We start from the raw sequence: 26,774 nt of genomic DNA on the forward strand, positions 1-26,774 counted from the left end.
CTCGTGTCGTTATCTTTACGTTCCTATATAAATGAAGAGGATTTTTTTCTCGTGCTCGTGTCGTTGTCGTTACGTTCCTATATAAATAGACCCTAATACTTTAAAACGCGACGGGCGTTACAAAATAACGGACACGAGGCAGCCTTCTGGTTACGTTTTTGGAAGCAATTTACGATAGTCGATAATCGACACGTTATGAAGGAGCGAGCAGGGTCATAGGCACTGATGAGATAAAAATAGATGACACCAACTTAACGTTGAGAACACATCTAAGAGTAATAAAACCAAGATAGGTAAATGGAATCATAACAGTAGATTTGGATTAATGAAGCCATGTTTACGAAAATTAAGCTTAGAATAACAACACAAAGAAACACGGATAAGTGTGGGTGTAGAAAACTCAAATACTTTTGAAGAATCATTAATACTTTATACTGCAAACTTTCATAAAGCAGGAAAGTGTTACTGAAACAATCTTAGATTAAAAATACATTTAAGAACAGTATAAAAATCTATGAACAAACTTTTATAATAAACCAAAATTAACGTCAAGTCCAGCAGACTTCAGTTTTTGCAGGATTTTTCAAGGGTTATCCGAATTAAAAATAATCATAAAAATTCTGCAGCCTATAAAAAAGACAGGAGAACTAAGAAGTGAGAATTCATATAAGCTGTTTAAAATTTCTTAGCAAAAGAGCCAGCAGCTTACAAGGTTTAAACTAAAGAGTCCCATTAACTATAAACTGAATGAAGTTAAAAAGATTTCTGTCTTCTGGGTTGTTGCGTTGTGTAGTCTGGTAGATGTTAACCAACGTTTCAGAGGTCATACTGCCTCCGTCATCAGAGTATGAAGATTTCTGTCTTCTGGGTTGTTGCGTTGTGTAGTCTGGTCGATGTTTACCAACGTTTCAGAGGTCATACTGCCTCCGTCATCAGAGTATGAAGATTTCTGTCTTCTGGGTTGTTGCGTTGTGTAGTCTGGTAGATGTTAACCAACGTTTCAGAGGTCATACTGCCTCCATCATCAGGGCGATTCTTAGTATGAAGATATCTGTCTTCTGGGTTGTTGCGCTGTGTAGTCTGGTCGATGTTCACCAACGTTTCAGAGGTCATACTGCCTCTGTCATCAGGGCGATAAAGATTTCTGTCTTCTGGGTTGTTGCGCTGTGTAGTCTGGTCGATGTTTACCAACGTTTCAGAGGTCATACTGCCTCCGTCATCAGAGTATGAAGATTTCTGTCTTCTGGGTTGTTGCGTTGTGTAGTCTGGTAGATGTTAACCAACGTTTCAGAGGTCATACTGCCTCCATCATCAGGGCGATTCTTAGTATGAAGATATCTGTCTTCTGGGTTGTTGCGCTGTGTAGTCTGGTCGATGTTTACCAACGTTTCAGAGGTCATACTGCCTCCGTCATCAGAGTATGAAGATTTCTGTCTTCTGGGTTGTTGCGTTGTGTAGTCTGGTAGATGTTTACCAACGTTTCAGAGGTCATACTGCCTCCGTCATCAGAGTATGAAGATTTCTGTCTTCTGGGTTGTTGCGTTGTGTAGTCTGGTCGATGTTTACCAACGTTTCAGAGGTCATACTGCCTCCGTCATCAGAGTATGAAGATTTCTGTCTTCTGGGTTGTTGCGTTGTGTAGTCTGGTAGATGTTAACCAACGTTTCAGAGGTCATACTGCCTCCATCATCAGGGCGATTCTTAGTATGAAGATATCTGTCTTCTGGGTTGTTGCGCTGTGTAGTCTGGTCGATGTTTACCAACGTTTCAGAGGTCATACTGCCTCCGTCATCAGAGTATGAAGATTTCTGTCTTCTGGGTTGTTGCGTTGTGTAGTCTGGTAGATGTTTACCAACGTTTCAGAGGTCATACTGCCTCCGTCATCAGAGTATGAAGATTTCTGTCTTCTGGGTTGTTGCGTTGTGTAGTCTGGTAGATGTTAACCAACGTTTCAGAGGTCATACTGCCTCCATCATCAGGGCGATTCTTAGTATGAAGATATCTGTCTTCTGGGTTGTTGCGCTGTGTAGTCTGGTCGATGTTCACCAACGTTTCAGAGGTCATACTGCCTCTGTCATCAGGGCGATAAAGATTTCTGTCTTCTGGGTTGTTGCGCTGTGTAGTCTGGTCGATGTTAACCAACGTTTCAGAGGTCATACTGCCTCCATCATCAGGGCGATTCTTAGTATGAAGATATCTGTCTTCTGGGTTGTTGCGCTGTGTAGTCTGGTCGATGTTCACCAACGTTTCATAGGTCATACTGCCTCCGTCTTCAGGGCAATAATAGAATCGCTAGAGCCCAGAAGACACCCATCTTCGGAATCACCGCCATGAAAATCTCCAATTCTCAAATTTTCTTCTCAATATTAACATTTTTGATATGATGTATATATATATTAAATCTTAGTTTACATATGAACTGCGTAATTTGGAGTCAAATGATAGTCTGACTATTAAGGATAAATTGAAAAGACTGTCGTAGGAAGTAGTAGTGGTCGTGACCGAGAATTTTAATGGAAATTCTACGAAAAAAGTAAGAGGAATTCGACCTACGATATGATATTCAAGTGTCATATGGAGTTTTAACGTTTCTACCTGCATCAGCAGATAAAAAGAACAACTTGAAGTCTGAATTTGATGACACACACACTTTCAATTGATTTTATATTTTGTTCTCACCACAGCGTAGGTAACAAACAGGTATGTTTCATCAAAAATGTTCGTACAGACCCCTTTTCTACAAAGTTCTGTACCGTAAATTCGACACAAGAGAATAAAATGTATCACACAAAAATATATTGTCGACTGTACCCATTGGTTAAACTATCCACTAACATTTAACGATGCTCTCACTACCTCAGACTACAGAGCTTCGTAATATAAAAGTAAATTGGAAGGGATATGAAATCAATCTCACTCATTATAGCCGGTCTCCAGGTAGAGATTTGAAACTGAGACTCCCGAATACGTCATCGGAGTGCTAGCCAAGCGGTTGCAAGGATTTTTTGGAAAAATAATGTGAAATGTGTCTCAAAGAAATTGAGTTTGAGTATTTCGGGCTGGCTCAGAGTAGGATCCGGTGCATCGCTGCTCTGAACAAACAGGGTACTCCTTCGATTTCTTGAATAACTTAGCGGAAATGGGTTTCAGAAAGTAGAAACCCGGCACCATGGAGCTAGTTACTGAGTTTCGAGGAAGCGAGATTTGGAAAACAAAACGTGAACTTTACGCTAAAACACAAGAATCTTAAATTAGACCTATACAGAATATTGGATAAACCGGAAATTTTAAAATTGTAATGAGATTTAGGGCTAGAATAATTGTAAAAGACGCAACAAATATAATACGTATGTGACCATCATATGAATACGATACACGAGATTACACAATAGATGATGTGATAAAATACTTAGGTTTCGGATTTATGATACAATTGGACACATGAGTAAGCTGGTAACACTGCTGAATAAATTACCACAGTAAGTAACCTTATCTTATTAGGTATGTTAACGCTTGTATCGGCCTCAATACCTCCCTTCAAGCCTTAGCAGCTTTCGTCCCAAATTTTGTTAACACCACCCAAAATTGTAATACACGGATTTGAAAATTTACAATTGCAAATGTTTTAACGATGAAATCGATACAGGATGGATATTAAAACAATAAGTATGTCTGAATTTGAAATAAAACTGTGGTGGCCTATTTTAAAATTCTATCCAGATATTTATCTGGTGGGTTTTAATAAAACGTCCATAGGATATTATGTAATTTATCATGCCACAGGAAAACAAAAATTCATCACTAAGATTCATCCTTTACATTTGACACTCTATAATCAATGAAGCTGATTAAGAGTAATTAAATAAATAAAAAATGTGTCATAGAAATTTCATAAATAGTTTAGTCAGGGGTTCCTGCAGAATATTACCAAAAATGTCAATTTGATAAATATTTTCTTAAGAATCCCCGGATAGTAGCCAAGTAATTTCAAAGTACATTAGTATACCTTATGGAATTCTCTCTAAAAGACTCCTTGGCTAATTCTGGCATTGGTTTGACAAATCCAACTGGCAAAAACATTCCATTCAAGCGACCGGTGCCAGATTCACGTTCATTCCACAGCCTTGACGTACAAACACACGATCAGACTTTAAGAATCATAAGCTTCCCCTCAAAGTACTGACCTTCTGACCCGTTCCAAGTAATTCGAGGCTCACCTCATTTTGGGCCAACCAGGATACCATCTCGTCCACTTGAAAAGACGCTGAAGGTAAGGACACACAATAACTAATTCTGACACTTGTTTTCTACGGACGTAAAACTTACTTTGACGTAAAGACGTAAATTAAAAGTATTTGAAAACAAAGTTCCCGGGAAAGAAACAAGACATTCAAGATATTACGCAAGATGTAAATTGGTGTTCTGAACCCGTCACGAAAAATTCTGAAGACAGTTGAAGGAAAGAGGTTCACATGGCAAAGTAATAAATGCATAGAGAATTTTGACGGTAAAAGTACTTGAAAATTACCAGCAAGTAATACCGACAAGAATATGGAAGATTTATATTAGGACGCATTTTAGTAGCACAGATCGTGAGGTCTGGTTCAGGACCACGTCCAGTGAACCGTTGAGTTCTGCTACAACAGAAAACCCAACAAATATAATTGTCACATCAAAATTCTATTTTCAGTAGACATTTTCTCCCTTGTTTTCAAACGCTCATTTAATATTTCACAATCATTTAATTAACTACGTTCAATAAACACACAACTTGGAAAGAGTGTACTTCCGCCTGATCTTTAGTAAGTTTCATGTCATGAACGGATTTGGATAAAATTTAGTACTGTAGGTGGTCTAGCGGTTAGAACGCTGGCCTTGTAATCCTGGGGTCTCGGGTTCGATTCCCGGTGGTGCCAGAATTTATAACTTGTGTTGGACAAGGCCGTGGTCTAGGCAACACGGAGTTTTCCTCCGTGGCATCCCAACAATTACTCCATTCACACACAGAAGAAGGCAATGGCAAACCACTTCTGGATCATCTGCCAAGAACGTATATGAACAGGTCCCAGTCCGAGAAAAGGATGGAAGGATCCTGTTCATATGGACCTGTCGTCAGACAGAACACTAAATAATAAAATAAATAGGCCTCCACCAGGACTTGTCATCCAACTTTTATTTTGATTCATGCCGAAACCTACATAGTGAAGTCCGTATAGGCGAGCATTTGTTTGATGAATTTTCTACTAGGAAATGGTCTGAAATAAGAACATGCTTTGTCACCACTGATTCTCGACTTCGTTTTAAAATACGCCATTACGACTGGATAAGGAAATTTGGTATGCGATTAAATGTGTGGAGTTAGAACCTTCAGTCAAACACAAACGTTCTCCATAGGTTTAGGACTATCTTCCATATGTCAGACAACACATTACAGGTGACTCTCGTTACGCGCGTTTAATTTCAGTATTATGACAAACATCATTAACCTATCCGCGGCACAATTTTAAAGCCAGTAACCTGCGTCGAACCTTCCACAGGCTTAGCAGGAAATGTGACGCACGTGATAAGCTTAGTATCAAAGAATTCTAGCTCTATTTTAACATCAAAATGGCGATTGGTATACGTTTCCCATATTTTCGTTATACGCGGCATCATATTGCATTTTTACATAAAACTGCAGCCTACACACAAATCTAGGTATCATTACCACAAGGGCACGTTCTGTTACTATTAATGCAGGTACATGTTAGTATCTCGTCATCAGAAGACAGGCGGGCAAAATTATCTTAGGGTGGCTAATAAGTCCTTTGAAAGGGTTACAAAGTTCAAATATCTGGGAACAACAATAACAAATCAAAATGACACTCGTGAGGAAGTTAGGAGGAGACTAAATTCCGGAAATGCTTGCTACTTCTCAGTCCAAAATATTTTGTCTTCCCGTCTGATTTCTAAGAACCTGAAAATTAAAGTATACAAAGCATTAATCTTGTCTGTTGTTTTGTATGGGTGAGAAACATGGTCTCTCACTCAGAGGGAGGAACACAGATTGCAGGTGTTTGAGAATCGGGTGTTGAGGAGGATATTTGGGCCTAAGAGGGAAGACGATGATCGATCTGCAGAAAACTACATAATGATGAACCTCCCCCAATATTGTCAGGGTGATTAAGTCGAGAAGAATTACGAGGGTCGCTCATTAAGTAATGCCCCACATTTTTTTTTCTCAGCCAATAATGAAGATAGAAAAGTGTACTTTTACATGCTTGAGATGTGATGTTTCCCGCGTTCGTGTACGGAGTTTCAAATGATTCCAACCGATAGCGGAGCTGTAGTGAACTGTTAAAATGGCGTCTGTGAACGACTCTCGTTACAAGCAACGAGCTGTAAATGAATTCCTTGTTGCTGAAAAAGAAACGGTGGTGAACATTCATAAACGTTTGTGTGCTGTGTATGGAAGCTGTGCAGTCGATAGGAGCACCGTTGGTCGCTGGGCTAAGAGAGTTAAAGCTTCAGGAAGTGAAGAAACCGAGCTCCGTGATCTGCCGCGCTCTGGGCGTCCTGCCACAGCCACCACTCCAGACATGTTGAACCGCGCGGATGCCATTATTCGTGAGGATCGGCGCATCACAACTCGACAATTGGCCCAACAGCTTTCAGTCAGCAATGGAAGTGTGATTGCAATTATCCAGGCTCTCGCATATTCGAAGGTGTGCGCAAGATGGGTTCCACGAAGTCTCACAGCAGACCACAGGATTCAAAGGAAAACGATTTCTTCTGAATTATTGGAGCGTTTTGATGCTGAGGGAGAGGTCTTTCTGTCCCGGATCATTACAGGTGACGAAACCTGGATACACCACTTTGAGCCAGAGACAAAAAGGCAGTCAATGGAGTGGCATCATCCTCTATCACCGAGAAAGAAGAAATTCAAGACAACTCCCTCCGCCGGAAAAGTCATGATGACTGTCTTTTGGGACAGTGATGGGGTCATTCTTGTGGATGTGATGCCAAGAGGTGCGACCATCAATTCAGACGCGTACATCAGGACCCTGAAAACCCTCAAGAAGCGTTTTCGAAGAGTTCGGCCTCACAAGCATCCAGCAGAAATTTTGCTCCTGCACGACAATGCACGCCCTCACACAAGTCTGAGAACCCGGGAAGAAATCACCAAATTGGGTTGGACGGTGCTACCCCATCCACCCTACAGTCCAGATCTGGCACCCTCCGACTTCCATCTCTTTGGGCCACTTAAAGATGCTATCCGCGGAACAAGATTTGAAGATGACGAGAGCGTGATTCAAGCAGTGAGGACATGGCTACGTGCACAGGACAAGAGCTGGTACCGGCAAGGCATGCATGCACTTGTTCCACGCTGGCGTAAAACCGTACAAGTTGATGGGGACTATGTGGAAAAATAGTATGTGTAAAGGAAACATTGATTTATATTGTCACTAAATTTGAGCCATCTTGAATAAATATGTTCTGAGGAAAAAAATGTGGGGCATTACTTAAAGAGCGACCCTCGTAGATAGGCTGGGCATGTAGCGCGCATGGATGGGACAAGAGGTGTGCACCGGGTATTGGTTGGGAAACCTGAAGGGAAGAGACCACTGGGGAGACCTAGACGTAGATGGGAGGATAATCTCAGCGGGATCTATGGGAGATAGGAGTTGAAGGAAACTGGATTTTGTTGGCCCAGGACAGGGTCCGGTGGAGGGCTTTGGTTAATTCGGTGATGAACCTTCGGGTTCGCTAAGCCATCTAGTTAGTTTTACATGTATTTACAGTTTAAAAAAGATTATAAGAATAGTGCGCAAAATTATTCAGTCAATAAAATGAGCTAAATAGTACAGCTCCAAAGCCATTTAGCGTTATCATCTTAGGTAATAATTCCATGACCTTAAACCAATGTAATTTGTAACGACCCTGTAAATCATCGTTTCAGTTTGGATTACAAACATAACCTCAAAACTATGTCGCAAGCGTGTAGTTTTTCAGTGGCCTACACAAAAAGTGTTTGAAACAATGTTTAGAGCCATGTTTACGATCTCCCAAAATAGAATTTAATGTCTCAGTAGACAATGGTGCATCACATCGACAAGTTGAATCGATCTTTCGCTGCTACGAGGATACTATTTTATAATTTAGACACATATAGCGAAAAATGCGCTGTTTTTAGGACGCTATCAACACACAAAAGCTTATTAATATACACTGAACCAATTTTCATTTCTAAAACCCATACGGCTATCATAATTTTAGAGATAAAGATTCTGATTCAGGAACACCGCCACTGGTATAGTGATTCTAAAAATCGAAAAACTATTAGAATTTTACAAGGCTGGATCACACACAAACAGCATCAAACCTTGAGAACAGAATAAGAGGCTCTGTAAAGGGCTTATGGCACACGCTTTATTTAAAATTCCAAATGGCGAATCTAATATAATTTTTGTTTTCAGCTACGTAATTTAGTAATAAATTCTGAAATTAAGATTTGTGGTACAGATTTTGTGTTACGTGCAGGTGCTGTACGCTGACCTTAATGTATCAATTTTGTCTTTTCCAGCTAATTATGTATTTTAAGGTATGTGGTTATCGCGTTCATTCGATATATCAAAAGAATAAATTATAACTTTTATCACAGACCCAAAGTCGATTTTATTATAATAATGCCACTACGTGTGAATGAAATAACACAAAATATCACTTCGTATTTTATTAAATCGTCTCATTACTACACATACCAACAGGCTTTATGACTGTCGACAGAAAATTTATAGAATTTCAGGTGGTCAGAACATACAGTTAGGAATCTACACAGAATCAGAGGGCATAAGCTCTAACGACAACCGCTGAGAAGTAATTGTAGTATACAAAGCTGATCCAGGGTTGTTAGACGTTCCAATACCACCCTTCAGAAGTCTGCTAAGTTCTTGGTTTCCAACAAAAACAAGGATCTCATAATGAAGCATGTTAAGAACTTCGGAACATGATTTCTGGCCGTCAGAGTTCTTGACCCGAAAATCGTCCCTGAAATGGGAAGGAAATACATCGAAGTTGTAAAATTACCCGACGTAAAACAACAGAGAGAACATCAAATCTAAAACTTCTTGACGATGGTGAAGAGTCAATTGAATAAAAATTTACTTGGATATTATCCGTCGTCTAGTAATAAAACGTAAAAAAACGTAAAACGACGTTTCGGAGATGGGGCTCTATCTCCGTCTTCAGGTTCCTACTCAGTTGGGCCCACTAGATAGAGCTAATCCCTATCTCCGGAGATAGAGCCCCATCTCCGAAACGTCGTTTTACGTTTTTTACGTTTTATTACTAGACGATGGATAATATCCAAGTAAACTTTTATTCAATTAACAGAGAGAACGCTACATCTGTTGACTGTTGCAGACTTCTGGTGTGTATATTCGTCGCGTGATAATTTTCAAATGGACGAGGATTCTGAAATGCTGTAAGCTGGATTTATCGGTTGGATAAACTGTGTAAATGGTGGAGGCGACGTTTCTGAAATAGTTGCAATATTTAAGGAAAATCGCACTTCTGGCAAGTACCTGCTAATATTTTATGGACGAACGTCCTATTATTATTTGGAACCTTTGAACTGATGTCGACAGATTGATACTGAAATTCTTTGCTCACTCAGTTGAAAGGAGAACCGGAAACTATAAACAACGCTGAGTAGCCCCAGTTTCTGTGTCATCCACTGATGCAGAAGACCCAGGGGCCGTCATATCGAATGAAAATGAAAAGAACTTGCCATGATGTTTCTGTGGTTTTAAGTACTGTGAAGAAAATCCTATTTCAAAGGTATATAAATTACAATACACGCTAAAAGTGAGAAACTTGGTTTCATGATGTCTCTTTTAAATGCTCAGGGGAAAAATAATTTCAGGTGAAAGTGACTGAAACAGCCTTTTAAGTGATTATAATAGCCCAATATATTTCCAGTCTTCTGATTTCTGACTTTTTAATATATTTATACTTAAAATAACCTTCACTTTATATTTAATTATAAGTTATTGCACAAAAAATATGTTTGAACACAAGTGAACTGAAAATAATAAAATAAAAATTTGAACCCCCAAAAATTCTGTGACGGGACGAAGACTTCAAGTTAAAAATTTAAGAAATACCGTATTAGAAAGAAAAATTTTCATAGAATATACAAAGGAAAAACTGTATTTATTCACAGAACACCAATACATTTACAATAGTAAATGTTCGATGTCTGATCACTCGTTTCGGTTGAAAAGATTTCAGTCTCTCTTGAAACTGTTTTGCTATAATAATCAATAAAGTTCAAAATTTAAGAGAATTGGGCATTTATTTAAGAGATACATATTTCTTTACATATGTGGATTACTCAAAAGCCGTTTCTGCAGATTTTAACATATACCTACCCCAACAGAAAAACAACAAATGTACTTCATAAATGAGTTACGTGTTGGATTTTTAACATACTCCCCCCTCCAAGCGAGTACATGTCGTGTAGAGGGACACATTAACTTAACTTAACTTTACTTAAATTTAATTTAATTTACCACTTGTGAAAACACAGATACCCTACTGAATGTTAGTAAGGAAGATGTTCTACAAATAAACAGAGACAACTACGTACAAGTATGTCGCATCAGCAGTACAAAAACACATAAATCCAGCTAATAAATCATTTGAAAATGTGGAAAAATGAACATACGAGGTGCGATCAGAAAGTTTCAAGACTGTGTCAATAGAGGGCGAACCGGATGTGGTACGAGCTTCTGCCGCTAGGGGGTGCGGCCTACATTCATAGTGAATCAGTGTGCCAGCCGGCATCATCGAATTAGCATCTGTTTCTTAGTTACGGGCGTTTTGGTAGTGCATTACACCGACCCTCCTACGATTTCGGAATGGCGTGTGCATCAAATTTTACCAAAGACTCGCCAAAACGGCTACGGAAACCTATGAAATGCTAAAGGAAGCATTTGGGGAGTCCGCAATGGGTCGTGCACAAACTTTTGTGTGGCATTCACGTTTTACAAATGGCCGAACCTCTGTCGATGATGACGAGCGTTCTGGACGACCATCTTCGAGCACAACGCCCGAAAATGTTACGAAGATTCGGCAGGCCATTCACGAAGATCGACGTCGTACCATCAACGACTTGTGCGACATTGTTGGGATAGGCTATGGGACCTGTCAGCTGATTCTAAAGGAAGAACTCCACATGCGACGCATCCTGTCTGAGGACCAGAAGCAGAATCGACTTCTCGTTTGTCAGGAGCTCAAAGATCTTGCAAGAACCGACCCCAACTTCCTTTCTAAGCTCCGTGTGACTTCTTCCTCTTCCCAAAAATGAAAATTCAGCTAAAGGGAAGGAGATTTGAGACGATAGAAGAGATTCAGGCAGAATCGCAGATGGTGCTTGACAGGCTGACAAAGAAAGATATCCAGGGATGCTTCCAGGCTTGGCAGCGGCGCTGGGATCGGTGTGTTCACTCCCAGGGGAACTACTTCGAGGGTGATGGATAAATTTAATACCTGAGATAAGTGTACGGGTTTTTATAGGCGCAGTCTTAAAACTTTCTGATCGCACCTCGTAAAACATAGACTAATGTTCCTTCCATATACGTCTCAAGTCATCAAATCATTCTGCGCTATATAATTTGAGCTACTGACACAACGTTAATTAAAACCAGAGATAGATAAACAAATCAAATAAACAGTTTTTAGCCTGACATAGTCTCTAATATACATTTCAATATTTATTTGTTCGCTAAACGTTTGTGATGTTCATATTGTCCTCATAACGACGTAAAAACCTCCAAAATTTTGTAAACATATCATATGTCCCGCATCTGAGCAACTTACCCAGCCCTATTTTAACATGTTTGACCTGGACAATATCAAAAGATACTTAGGATATATGCCCTTTTTCACATAATCTTCCCTTCTTGGCCCATTTACCTTAAAAGTACCCTGCCATAAACATTATATATCTTGTTTCCCACCCCAGCAGGACATCGAGGTTATCGTAACCTTGTTCGTATAAGAAAATAAGCAACATCAGAAGACGAATTGATTAATTTATAATTATATAAAGACAGGGTTCACAATTGAGATATTTATATTATTTATTTAGTGTTCTGTCTGACGACAGGTCCATATGAACAGGATCCTTCCATCCTTTTCTTTTCTCGGACTGGGACCTGTTCATATACGTTCTTGGCAGATGATCCAGAAGTGGTTTGCCATTGCCTTCTTCTGTGTGTGAATGGAGTAATTGTTGGGATGCCACGGAGAAACCGGGGAAGACCCGGAGGAAAACTCCGTGTTGCCTAGACCACGGCCTTGCCCAACACAAGTTATAAATTCGGGCACCGCCGGGAATCGAACCCGAGACCCCCAGGATTTCAAGGCCAGCGTTCTAACCGCTAGACCACCTCGTCTTATTATTATTTAGTGTTCTGTCTGACGACAGGTCCATATGAACAGGATCCTTCCATCCTTTTCTCGGACTGGGACCTGTTCATATACGTTCTTGGCAGATGATCCAGAAGTGGTTTGCCATTGCCTTCTTCTGTGTGTGAATGGAGTAATTGTTGGGATGCCACGGAGGAAAACTCCGTGTTGCCTAGACCACGGCCTTGCCCAACACAAGTTATAAATTCGGGCACCGCCGGGAATCGAATCCGAGACCCCAGGATTACAAGACCAGCGTTCTAACCGCTAGACCACCGTGGCTTTTATATTAAAATTATCTAAGAATAAACTTTTCACCTCGAAGCAAGGAATTTTAAACTGCGTTTACCTTATCTTCGTTTCAGCGTATTTCTATTTTTACAAACGTTTATTGCAATGTTCCGCGCTTGATTCTTATTATAACACCAAATTTCTTTCTAATTTTAAAGCACAGAAAATCCATTAAAACAGCCAATTCCAAATGATGTACTGCTGACTCCTCTGTGCTGCTATTCTAAATGTCATAGGTTTAAGTTTAGTGAATATCGGGTTGGCCATGATTATGAAATGGCTGTGTTAAGAATAACCTCTTCTACGCGAGCATCGTCATGAGACTGAGATACATAATACGGCCTACCTCTAAAAAGTGGGGTCGTTCTTGACAAACTAGTACACTCAGCTACGCAAGAAATTCTGTGGTTTCTATGGAAACCAAAGTTTCTTAACTGCTTCCTCAAGACCTCCGCCGCCGTTGGTCCTGACCGTGATATACGCGTAGACGCCTCTACCCACAGAGTGACAGAGCGCCATCTCCACAGCCTCTAAAATAAAGGTTAGAATTTCCGACGCATTTCTCGAAAAAAATTTCTTCTCGCCTCCGATGCCAGCAGTCACAGTTCGAATCCAGACTCGGTCTAGGCATCTGGCGACAACGTAAACGTTGATTGTTTTGTAAGAATGTAAGGCGACGTCACTGAAGGAACAGCCCCGAGGCGTCACTTTAGTTAGTTAAAGGAACTATTCTCTCTGTGAGGGCCTGAGTTCGCTCCCAAGGTAGTTCATGCTCCTAGTGAAAATGACGCCAGTGTACTCATGTGTTGTGCGCTATCATCAGTAGCCATCAATGTATTTGTGTAAGGTGGATTATTTTCTGACAAGACACGCCATGACACCTACAACCTGGTCGTAATCGACTTCTGTCGAGTTCCGTTCAACAAAAACGTCCGAGACCTGACGATGGTCGACGCGAAGCGTGCACTTCCAGGACGGCAGGAGACAGCACAGCGCCACGCGAATCCACCGGCAAAGACCGCGAAACCAACCGCGACATCCAGAACCAGACGAGAGTTCGACGACCTATCCTCGACATTATCACGACGGTACCGCGGAGGTACGAGGTGCGATCAGAAAGTTTCAAGACTGCGCCTATAAAAACCCGTACACTTATCTCAGGTATTAAATTCATCCATCACCCTCGAAGTAGTTCCCCTGGGAGTGAACACAACGATCCCAGCGCCGCTGCTAAGCCTGGAAGCATCCCTGGAAATCTTTCTTATGTCAGCCTGTCAAGCACCATCTGCGATTCTACCTGAATCTCTTCTACGTATATATTGAAGTAATGTCTACTGTAAAACAGGTGGATATAAGTAGACTTTGAGTTTTCTACGGCGGTTAGTTCTAAGATGGCTGCCTTCCAGGTTGCAGCGCCGTGTAGTCTGATAGCCCTGATGATGGACGCAGCAGGGATCTCTGAAACGTCGGTAAACTTCTACCAGAGTACACGGCGCTATAACCCAGAAGACAGCCATCTTCAGATGGATGTAAATATAAAAATATTATTAAGCGGTGAAAACAGAACGTACCACAGACCGTGAGTAATGTAATCAACACGGAAGTAATGTTAGGCAATGTGGTGGATGATAATAACGGTGGCGTTCGAGACGTCATCAGAGAAGAGAAGAACGCTAGCCAGGGGTTACTTTAACAAGTTGACCGCGGAAAGTCGTCGTTAGCAGCTGAAATGGAAGCCTCCACGGGGGGATATTTCGGAAACAGCGGAAAAAGAGATAGACGAAAAGATGAGCAGCTTCGATCAGAATGTTTGGTTATTAGAGGAAACGGTTGATAAAGAATGCAAATATTTGGATAAAAAGCTGGAACAAACACCAGTTGATGGCTGTAGACGGTGCTCGAAATAGATATAACCTCATTTAAAAGCAAATTAGTAGAACAAACATTATCCTGGGAGGAAGAAACCGTTAACAAAATACCAAGCAATGAGCAGAAGATCAGAACTTTCCAGAACAAGCTAGGATGAATTAATAAGAGCACGCCACAAGACACAGAAATGTTCGACCCTCCACGGCTTCCACTCCCATGCATGCCAACTGTACAAATGTAAATGACACGTTTGGAACGGATCGCCACCAAACTTAGACACATGTACCAACCGCTTCCGTTCACTTTAATTGCAACAGATGAAACTATCATTAGCGATGACTCCACTGACAGGGCACACGTGCGATTCTGTCTGGCATTGACCATGCCTTGACCCACTGGAGAGGTCTGCACTTTGCAGGATTTGAAATTCTCACGGCGGCGTGTTTGAAGATGGCCTTTATAACCATGATTACCGTCTTACATTGGCAGACACGCCTTATGGGACGCAACCTACCGGATTTGGCGGGCCCACCTCTAGTTTAGGTAAGGTTAGGTTAGGTTAGTTTAGGTTAGGTTAGGTTAGGTGAGTTTAGGTTAGGTTAGGTTAGGTTAGGTTAGGTGAGTTTAGGTTAGGTTAGGTTAGGTTAGGTTAATTTAGGTTAGGTTAGGTTAGGTTAGGTTAGGTTAGGTGAGTTTAGGTTAGGTTAGGTTAGGTTAGGTTAGGTTAGGTTAATTTAGGTTAGGTTAGGTTAGGTTAGGTTAGGTTAGATGAGATGGTTCGGTGAACGTACAGGCTTAATTAATATTGTTAAAGTTTTCGACAAATTTGGTAACGAGGTCCAGGGGAATTTAGAAATAACATCCAAAGACCACGCGTGAAAATTTTATATATACCCGGTAATTATTATTTTTTTGGAGTCTTGTTTTAAATTTTCCTATGTCATAAAACACCTCATCCATTCAATTACTGACATAAATGTCTCACGTTTATTAATAAATCTTTGTCATACTTACGGCGTGACAAAGTGATGCAATCAAATGAATCATTTCAGAATCGCGATATTAGTATCGTGTGTGTGTGTTTGGGATATGTTACCTCCTTTAAAAACTGTAAACTGCGTGTGTGGAGGGTTGAGTGTGCATTGACAAAATGTTGATACAAAATATATGAAAGTCGGTGAATCGGTTAAAAGGGCAGACACACACGGACAGAATGGTAATTTATTTACTTATGAATAGAAAGTAGACTAAATACGACGTTCTTACCCCGCAGTTGGCACAAATATTCGTTCTGCAGTAATTTTAATTTAAACTGGACATGCCAAATGCCGAGCACTCCCACGAATACGGGGATGTACTGAAGACGTCAGAGCGTGCAAGTCACTTACCTGCGGCGTCCACGAGGAGGTGGCGGAAGACGTTGCACGGCTCTGGCTCTTGGACCGCGCCCTCCAGATCTTCTTGGCAACTCGACTCCCATGATGCACCACGCTGGACGAAGATTTTGATTTCTGCATGGCTCCTCCGACTGGAATAGCTGTAGAAGCAGAAGACTGAGTCATACCGGAAATCTCTTCACTGCCTTGATGTTGTTGCTGGTGGTGTTGTAAGCCGTGCAAGAGATTTGACAGGAAATTTTGGCCGGTGGAGAGTATACTGGAATGGGAATGATGAGGACTAGGTTTCCCAACCATGTGCACTGGAAGTTTCAAAATAATGGCGTCATCAGAAATTCCAGCCCCCTCCAAACTACTCCTAGAACTTGTGAACCTACTGCCTGACAGGTCGTCTCCTCCAGGAGACATTTCAGGGTCCGAGGAGATATCCTCACCCTTCAACTCTTTCAAAGCAGTTATCCAGCTCTCGTCAGGTTGGCATCCCTTGTTTAGCCCGTCGTCGTCACCCGGCATTGTGATCTCGCCTTTCGGCTTAATGTTCCTGAGGTTGCGGTCGTAATTTACGCGTTTGAAGCGGTCCACTTTATCGGCGTCCAAGCTCTTCTTGCGTGCCATCCGCAGATAACGCTTGATGGTGTCACTCACGCTTGGCGACACATCGTCGTTGTCAACACTGCTTCTCCGTCGCCCCGAGCCGCCCTCATTTGTGTCCTCCTTCCCCTCTTGAGCTGCAATTGCACGCGCCTTCTTCAGCTCGTCCTCTATAGCCACTAAGACACTTGCAGGAATCGGTTTCGTCTGTGTTCCCCTATTGACTGCTACTGATTCATACTTGTCTTCAATCTCTATCAGAGGTGGGGGTGAAAACGGTGATATATCTCTCGGATCCTTCGACAGAGACTTTCCCAAACACTTCCAACTCACTGTGCCCGCACTGTCTCCATAATCGTGTCCATCGCCCTTATATACTTCGTCGATATCCCTCCTGCGTCTCAGTGCAAATGCTGTCTGATCGGCTGACGTCCACAGGGGCAAAAACCCAGAGCCACCACGCACAATGCCTCCGGTTCTTCCCTTGAAACTTCTGGTCTGCCGTAGACCGAAATAGAGATTCTCAAGAAGCTTCCTATCTGTTAGTAGGTCGGTGATGATCTTCTGGCGACAAGTGGATTTGCTGTAGTAGCGTCGGAATGTGTCCAGTGTCATCCTCTCTTGTGTGTCAGCCTCGAAGGAGACTCTAGATGATGGGGAGATCGGCCTCTGTGCCGTGGCCCGTATACGCTCCTTAATTCTGTCTTCCTTTGTATTCGGTGAGTCAGAACGGTCTTCAAGTATGTTGCTGGTCGACAGATACTTCCTCAGCTGGTCTACCAGTCTCTGATAGTCGATATCGATGGCTTCATCGCCTGTTGAAAGAGTATCGACAGATTTTTCGCGTATGTTTAGGTACTTGGATAACGTCTCCATCAATTCTCTTTCTGTTTCCTCATCTTCGTTGTCCGGACTTGTTACAGTTGTTTCTGGAACTTCCAGGAGAGGATTTTCGCAACCAAAATATTGTCTCTGTCTGTGGGCATCAGAGCCAGATGACGATGGCCCGTACAGGAAATCATTTTTCAATCTCTGCAGGTCGAATCTTCTACTGGATGCCGATGTCTGCGATGTATCCGCCTCGTCAGCAGAACTAGCTTTCTCTCTGCAGCTACCACCGACCTTTCTTCGGTTCTTCCTATGGTGAGACCTGAATCCCAATGCCCCAGGATAGGAACTTTTCCTCCATAGCAGAAATTTCGGTTCACGGTGACATACCTCTTGGAAATATGCCTCTATCTTAGGAACATCTTCAGGTCGGTTCTGAGCACCTTCAGGAATGAGACGTCGGCCTGCATCCGCCATATAGCGCCATGTTTTTCGAGTCAGTAACCAGCGTTCTCGGTTCGGCCGCTTTCTTTTCTGATCCCTTGAGTTCGAGTCTCTTGAAGGCCCGGGAAGATTTGCCACTTGTTTCGACCTTCCCATCTCTCTTCCCGATTCAATATCACCTAAAATCTCCAAAGCGTCTTCCTTATCACGTGACTTTGGACTTCTGTATGCCCTAATTTTCTTGTTCCGACGATCACCCATTTTTAATGAGGTTAGGGATCACGGGGTATGTAGTGGGAAGGGCTTAGGGTTAGATAAAAGGGCTAGGTTAAAGGAAAATAGGGAGGGTAACTTGCAAAGTACGAAATCGAAATTTGTCATCAATGTTATAGACTGTCTGGTGAATATTAGTTTGTCTTTCAATTTCTGAATTCCGTTTGCCGTAAGTTTTTACAAAAATCTTATAATAATTTCACGAAATTCCTAATCATATTTTAATTCAGATAAAATATTTTCTTCACAGTTGCACCTCTAGACTGGCCTACATGGGGCCGCAGATAAATCTACTGTCACTTTGTTTTAGGGCCTCAACGAGGTCATTCTCAGTTCGTCGACTGTGGATTCTTACTCAGACACTAAATCTGCGAGCTTTATCGCTTCTATGACGACCTGCACAGGGTTTACGATGGAGCGGTTTCACTGATTATTTTCATTGCCCGCTTTTCTTCAACAGGCAATCACAATAGACCTCGGTATTTTAAAAATTCACCAAATAAGAAACATGTACTTCTCAAAAATATTTAAAATTGCCTGTCTAGTCTGTCGGCTCTGTCAACTAAACAACTATATTTTACGATTAGATCTTGGTTTTGAGTTCCCGTTAACATTTACGATTAGATCTTGGTTTCCACTGTTTTCCGCAGTTATCTTTTATAATTCCATACCCATCCTTAACAGACTGTATCGGACACAAATGCCCAAACTTTTTAATCTACAGGATATTTTCACTTATCACACTAAATATTTATCTTACAAAAATTAGGTTCTTTACACTCAAAGAAAAGGAACGTGTCAAAATGATATCACGAAATTAGCTCAAAAGTTTGTTTAATCTTCGCTAATAATTCTGAGCGATTTAAATAAAATTTTGGTTATATTATGGCGTTTAGCTACACCCCTCGAGGTGGTCACTGGATTAACTAGTCGCCTAGCGTATCCCAACAAGTATTTTGACATTCTGGCGTCTAACAACACGTCACCAAATTTTTTAAGAGACTGAAGCTTGTAGTATTTAAAATAGTAACGACTGATTCAAGCACACGAAACATTTACTCTAAAAACCAAATGTTGAATTTGTGCATGTTTGTTTTATATATGTATTCTTCCGTGCGGTTACATAAACCTGCACTACTTATCAGAATTTCACAACTCCGGTTAACGATGGATGCCTCCTCGTTATTTGGCAGCACTCCCTGAGTTCTTCAAGCCGTCGTCTGTTTTAAGCACAATGTTATTCTACGCTGGAGCTCCTATCTTCATTTTATTGAAGTTATATTTAAAAATAAATCATACGATGAATTTACAAAACTTTCCTCAGACATAAATATGTGTTATAATACCGTTGATTTGTACTATAAAAATTTAAACGTAAAAAGTTTCTCTAGCTTATTTTGATACTGAAAATTGTCATCGTTCTAAAATCCTGGCAGGTGCTTGAATACGAGCGGTCTTTTCTTGGCAACCAAAACTCGCGGTTTCAGAACCCTCCTCCCCTCTCAGTATTCCCTTCACATCTAGTTCAAATTTTTTAAATTAAAACTTTAAACAGCGTCTTCCACAAATGTAATAAGTCTAAAATTGTTTCTGTCTGTAAATCACGCAACGTTTAAAAGTTTTAGATGCTGTAACTAGACACAGAATGAAAAGACCTTCAACATGAGACACTGTGCGCGTAATTTAAATGTTTCTTAAGCTATGGAATGTTTCTTCAAATAAACCTTCGGAACACATCGACGCTAAAATTACAAGGCACGAAACACACTCCGGAATTGACGATAATTCTATGTCACTCCCTGCATTCTTCAGCACGTGGTATCAAGTATGAACTGTTTCAGAATTCAGCTTCAAATTTATAAATTCAGCGAATTCTTCTGCACACAAAACATTTCTTCAACTTTTATTTTCATTAAATTTAAACGTGTTTATAAAATCGAGGAAAGTTCGAACAGTTATTACTGTTTTACAGTACGCAATGCGTTAAAAGACTTCAGACGTAATCTTAAACTCTTCTAAGCACGAAGCGTTCAGTGAAATAGCTTGCCATGCCACGCAGTGAAGTTCAGCACAAATTTCTATGAAATATTGAACACAACGTAAACATCACTTTCAAAACAACATAGACGCACAACATCGGCGAATTCTAAACGGAACTTTCGATATTCGACGATCCACGTCTAAGTTACGACAGAAATCCGCTAAACCGCCACCGAACTGAAGTCTCACTGTCGGACGCGAGCCCTCGAGGGGGCTGACCAGTGCTCGCTCGGTCTTTCCGTCTGTACGAATTCTGACCGGAAAAACAAGAATGGTAGAAATAGGGAGGCGGAGGGCGGTCTTACTGTTTGTTAGTTTGTTAGTTAACGCGCTGTGCGTGTTCTCTCTCTCTCTCTCTCTCTCGCTGTCCTCCCCTTGGTGGTATAAAAATATCCCTGGTGAACGTTATTTGGCAAGCAACTCCGTGCCAGGGTTGTACAAAACCTGCCAAAGGCAGGTGAGCCCGTCGTCCATTACAGGTGTAACCAGAATCTTGTTACATTGATACAGACTGATCTATGAATTCATAGATCGATTCTATAACTGACATGTTTAGATGATCGTCTGAGGATTTATTTACGTTATTTAACAACCTTGTATCATGTCGCAAATGTTATGAGTATCGTCTTCGGGATGATAAATTCCTGCGTTTGTTTACCAACGATGTATCAACTATAAGATGTTCAAGGATTTGAGGTTTTCACGGTTCCTTCCATCATCAGGGCGATCGCCTTGATGATGGAGGCAGTATGACCTCTGAAACGTCGGTAAACTTTTACCAGACTACACGGCGCAACAACACAGAAGACAGAAAACGTCATACTCATCGCCCTGATGATGGAGGCAGTATGACCTCTGAAACGTCGGTAAACTTCTACCAGACTACACAGCGCAACAATCCAGAAGACAGAAATCTTCATACTCATCGCCCTGATGACGGAGGCAGTATGACCTCTGAAACGTCGGTAAACTTCTACCAGACTACACAGCGCAACAACCCAGAAGACAGAAATCTTCATATTCATCGCCCTGATGATGGAGGCAGTATGACCTCTGAAACGTTGGTTAACATCGACCAGACTACACAGCGCAACAACCCAGGAGACAGAAATCTTCATACTCATCGCCCTGATGATGGAGGCAGTATGACCTCTGAAACGTTGGTTAACATCGACCAGACTACACAGCGCAACAACCCAGAAGACAGAAATCTTCATACTCATCGCCCTGATGATGGAGGCAGTATGACCTCTGAAACGTTGGTAAACATCGACCAGACTACACAGCGCAACAACCCAGAAGACAGCCAACTTCAAATAAACAAACTTCAAGTTGATACAAATGATTTCAAACCCTTTTGTAAACTTCATGTTGAAAGAGTAATCTTTGGACTGATTTAGATTATTTTTTAGAGCTGTACAAATTCACAGATATTTTGAGAACAATGCTCGGATTTTTATATGTTAACGATGTATTAACATAGGCCTACATATGTTACAAATAACATTTTTCGACAGAACTGTGATATTCAGCGGTACTGTTGACAACTTGCATGCCTTACTCACGTGGTTCTCAACAGTTTATAATTAAAACATCAGTGGGTAGGCTATTCCGAAGGCCTGGGGAGTCCAGTTTCCAAATTGCCTGCTTCAGGTCACGGAAGGATCCCCCACCACCAGTACAGCTTTCCAACTTCGCTACGCTGCTAGTTATGAGCTGTCTTCTCTCGTCTGGGCTTTGGTGTTGCAACGTTTTCGTCATGAATTAGCGATAAGATGGTGACTGAACGCTGACCTCATGTTATAGAAGACGGTGGTTTATTCAATTTGAAAACATAAAGATTACTTAGAAACACAATTTAAAGACGCTGTATCAACTTGTACGTGCCAAACCTATGTTCAAATCTCTGCTATTTAAAGACGATGTATGAACTTAATAGGAAAAAAAAACGTAATATGAAATGGGAATAATCTGTTGCTCAGACATTGTTTAACATCGAATAAGACGTGAGAGAAAACTATAAAGATGGAATCTCTTATGTTTTCGTGTTCTGTCTTAAAAACTACATATTAAAATAATGTACGTTAAGCGATATAATGTAATAGTTATATTTCTATGAATGTTTAACCTCACTCTGAGGAAAGAACGAAGGACGAGGGTAATTAATGCGTCGACGAAAATAGAAAATGGAGAAAATCTCATAAAGAGAAGCTTCATCATTTGTAGTCTCCGCGTATAATATTATAAGATGATTAACCCTTTGAAGCCGAATCTCGTCTTCATAATATTTACGAATCTAGACCGTACCGCGAAGAAAACACTTCACTTAACCATTAGAAGTCGAATCAGGCGGTACCACATAAGATTTAACAAAAGAACATCCCGGTCAAAGCCTTAAATGATGGATGCTGAGATACAAGTCATATGGGAGATACAAGAGATATTGAGGCCACGTGGGGGGTAATAAGGACAACGGAGCTCTGGAAAGACGTCGTGGCTTGGGCCTGTTTCAGAAACTAAACCCAACCGACAACTAACATAACCAAATGAACTAACTTCGTGATGCAGAGATCTTCTTTAAAAGCTGGCAGTTGCTCAACCAACCCAGAAATTCTCCTGTTTTATTGAACCCGAATAATTATTTTCGTGTTCCCGTCAGCCACAGAAACTTATCCGATTTACACACTCCATTTGTTTAGTATCCATTTCAATATTATCGTCGCACCTGTGTCTATACCTCACAATTGGTCGGTACACTTTGGGTTTCCTTAATGACACAAATCACGCAGTCCTTCATTATGGAGTTTATTCCACATTCTCACATTCATCGCCCTGATGATGGAGGCAGTAAGTACCTTTGAAACGTCGGTAAACTTCTGCCAGACTACACTGTGTAACAACCCAGAAGACAGCCATCTTTTTTACACGTCGCTGTAAGAACGTAAAATCCAAGTTCCTTAAATTTCTCAAGCAATGAAATTAACGTCTTTCCAGACACGGATGTAAGAAGCTGGACAGCTCGTTACAAGGAAGGTTGCGCGATGTAGACATTTACAGGAAGTTATTTTCACTTTCTGCCAGCACTGCTCCTGAAACTCAGTGGATTAATGAACCACACCGCATCGAGTTCTGTCCGCATTTCGCTGTACGTGACATTTAAAAAGCCTATCTGTATGTCTAATACTCGCGAAAGTTGCCAGAATTAATGGGACGATGTATCGTTGTCCGCTCGACGCATTCCACATGCCGGAAACTGACAAAGTGTCCGCGTTCCTCTCAGAGGCATCACTCTCTTTCAGTCCTCATGCTACGTTTACACGACGAGAGTTGCAGACGGTCTCAAGTCAGGTGAATGGAAAGAGATATCGGAGGCCTGAGAGGTTCTTCCAACAGAACTAACTAACTAACTAACTAGATGGCTTACCGAACCCTAAGGTTCATCATCGAATCAACAAAAGCCCTCCACCGGACCCTGTCCTGGGCCAACAAAATCCAGTCTCCTTCAACTCCTGTCTCCCATAGATCCCGCCTGAGATTATCCTCCCATCTACGTCTAGGTCTCCCCAGCGGTCTCTTCCTCTCAGGCTTCCCAAATAGTGGACCCAACCAACCAGATGGCTTACGGAACCCGAAGGTTCATCACCGAATTAACTAAAGCCCTCCACCGGACCCTGTCCTGGGCTAACAAAATCCAGTCTCCTTCAACTCATATCTCCCACAGATCCCGCCTGAGATTATCCTCCCATCTACGTCTAGGTCTCCCCAGCGGTCTCTTCCCCTCAGGCTTCCCAAATAGTGGACCCAACCAACCACATGGCTTATCGAACCCGAAGGTTCATCACCGAATTAACCAAAGCCCTCCACCGGACCCTGTCCTGGGCCAACAAAATCCAGTCTCCTTCAACTCCTATCTCCCATAGATCCCGCCTGAGATTATCCTCCCATCTACGTCTAGGTCTCCCCAGAGGTCTCTTCCCCTCAGGCTTCCCAACCAATACCCGGTGCACACCTCTTGTCCCATCCATGCGCGCTACATGCCCAGCCCATCTCATTCTTCTCGACTTAATCACCCTGACAATTCTGGAGAAGGTTCATCTTTATGCAGTTTTCTCCACGCCCCATCGTCTTCCCCCTTAGGCCCAAATATCCTCCTCAATCACCTGCAATCTGTGTTCCTTCCTCTGAGTGAGAGGTTCTCCCAACAGAGCGAAAATTTTCTCTACATTTCACCCTGAGGCACTGACAGTACGTATAAAGAGACAAAACGGAACTCTACGTGGAGATGATAATGAACTGAGAGCCGCCATAGGTCAGTGTGTTCGGAATGGCAGACGAACAACGTGTTACAGGAGCTGCAGTAATCTTAATTCTCTTGAAGAGGAGAAGACGGAGATCAATTTGGGTAAAGCCCTGGATTTCACGGTGTATTCGTGCCTTGTCAGGGAGTCGTGGGTGGAAGATCACATCCAGTCCACCATTTCTGCTCTCGCCAGAGTGGATAAAAGTTCATCTGTGTTGAACTTCGTACAGCACCACTATTCAAGAGTTTATTGTGGTCACGGGATCAATCTCTGTATGGTTTACACGACGACAGCTGACCTCAGGTAGCTCATTCCCTTTTCTTTCTAAAGTGACTAAGGAAAATACCTGCTCTCCATAACTCCTAACAGTATTATATAAACCCTCGCCTTATAAACGTAGCATTAAAATGGGGATATTAACCCTTTGAAGCCGACGATCGTCTGAATAATATTTAAGGATTCAGTCCGTACCGAAAAGAAAACACCACGCCTTACCATTACGAAGACCAGATGGCTAATGCTGGTTAATGAAATAATCGCTGTTTACACTGAGAATCATACGAAACACAAATTAAGAGCTACTGGAATTTAAAGGTCTAACGATTCTTTTCAGTCGTGTCAACTGAGTAGTAGTTTAGCTGATTGCATTCCGGATGTACACGGTTCGAGTCCAGTCTGGATTCCGACCCGTATCTTTGGTTTCCCTGTCCATCTAGGCAAGTGCCGGGGGATACGAACGTGCTACAGTCATGAGAACTTAGCTGCACGAATATATACGTTGTTATCCTTTAGGTTGTTACATATAACCAATTTGTTTTGATGGTAGACAGCTATTAATATCTTCCTTGTAAGGCAGTGCATAACAACACGATTCATATAGGATTTGAGACTTTCGCGGCGAGTACAATGAATAAAATCTCGGGCAATCAGCCGCGTCAACTGGTTACTGTAGTAAACCGACGTTTCGGGAACTAACTCTCTCCCCCATGATCAGGGCTCTGATGTGACTGTGTAACACAGGCGACTTCCGAGGTATCCAGTCACATCAGAACCCTGATGATTGGGACAGAGTTGGTTCCCGAAACGTCGGTTTACTACGGTAACCAGTTAACGCGGTTGATTGCCCAGAGAAGATTTTAATGAACACGATTCATGATGATTGGTATGAAATTGTTGAATACTTGACATGAGATTAACTTCTGAAGTTGATACAGTATCATTAAATAAGAAAGTAGTTGGAGTGCCAACCAGAATGTTTGGCTACTCCATGTGTTTCTTCTGTATGGGCAGTCTTTGGGTGTCGCATTACTAAGTGTAACAAAATCATTTCAGACGTGAGCGCGAAGGATCGATGTGACAAGCCAGCACATGGCGTGGCGTGGCGTGATACGTAACTACTATATTTGGCGTGCGATGAAAGTTGTGTTATTCACAGAAGTAATGGCTACTCTAGATCTTCTCTCTTCTTATCTCTTTTATCTTCCCCTGTCTTTTCTTAGCTTCATTTCTCTCCTCAAACGATGCCACTGTCTATTTTGAAAGTACTTTTGTTTCTACTGAGAATGCTATAACACGTAAACCCATATCCATATTCCATTTAATACCTAAGTTAAGAATGCGGCGAGCTATACCTTTACTGACCCAAATATACGAGGTGCGATCGGAAAGTTTCAAGACTGCGCGTATAAAAACCCGTACACTTATCTCAGGTATTAAATTCATCCATCACCCTCGAAGTAGTTCCCCTGGGAGTGAACACAACGATCCCAGCGCCGCTGCCAAGCCTGGAAGCATCCCTGGAAATCTTTCTTTGTCAGCCTGTCAAGCACCATCTGCGATTCTGCCTGAATCTCTTGCACAAAGACTCGCCAAAACGGCTATGGAAACCTATGAAATGCTAAAGCAAGCATTTGGGGAGTCCGCAAACTTTTCTGTGGCATTCACGTTTTAAAAATGGCCGAACCTCTGTCGATGATGACGAGCGTTCTGGACGACCATCTTCGAGCACAACGCCCGAAAATGTTACGAAGATTCGGCAGACCATTCACGAAGATCGACGTCGTACCATCAACGACTTGTGCGACATTGTTGGGATAGGCTATGGGACCTGTCAGCTGATTCTAAAGGAAGAACTCCACATGCGACGCATCATGACAACGCGCCAGCGCACACCGCCCTCAAAGTTCGCCAGTTTTTCGCCTCAAACACCATGGCCGTCATCCCGCACCCTCCTTATTCGCCGTGTGACTTCTTCCTCTTCCCAAAGATGAAAATTCAGCTAAAGGGA

General features: G+C 41.9%; 1 protein-coding gene across 3 annotated transcripts in view; it reads right to left on the reverse strand.

Annotated features, from left to right (window-relative positions):
* LOC110829683 (Rho GTPase activating protein at 102A) overlaps positions 1 to 20,453 on the reverse strand; it is an 83,239-nt gene extending 62,786 nt beyond the window's left edge. For 2 of the 3 annotated variants that reach the window (XM_022063672.2, XM_022063671.2), the window contains exon 1: positions 16,002 to 20,444. In XM_022063672.2, the coding sequence (XP_021919364.2) occupies positions 16,002 to 18,134 (2,133 nt within the window). In that variant the 5' untranslated portion in view covers positions 18,135 to 20,444. Of the gene's footprint in view, positions 1 to 16,001 lie in introns of all 3 variants that reach the window. The other variant, XR_002543037.2, reaches the window with a different exon arrangement.
* Positions 20,454 to 26,774: the final 6,321 nt, after the last annotated feature.

This window comes from Zootermopsis nevadensis, unplaced genomic scaffold (genome assembly GCF_977971745.1).
Source record: "Zootermopsis nevadensis isolate Lab colony 2312 unplaced genomic scaffold, Znev_1.0 Znev_ptg000020l, whole genome shotgun sequence".
Lineage (NCBI taxonomy): Eukaryota > Metazoa > Arthropoda > Insecta > Blattodea > Termopsidae > Zootermopsis > Zootermopsis nevadensis.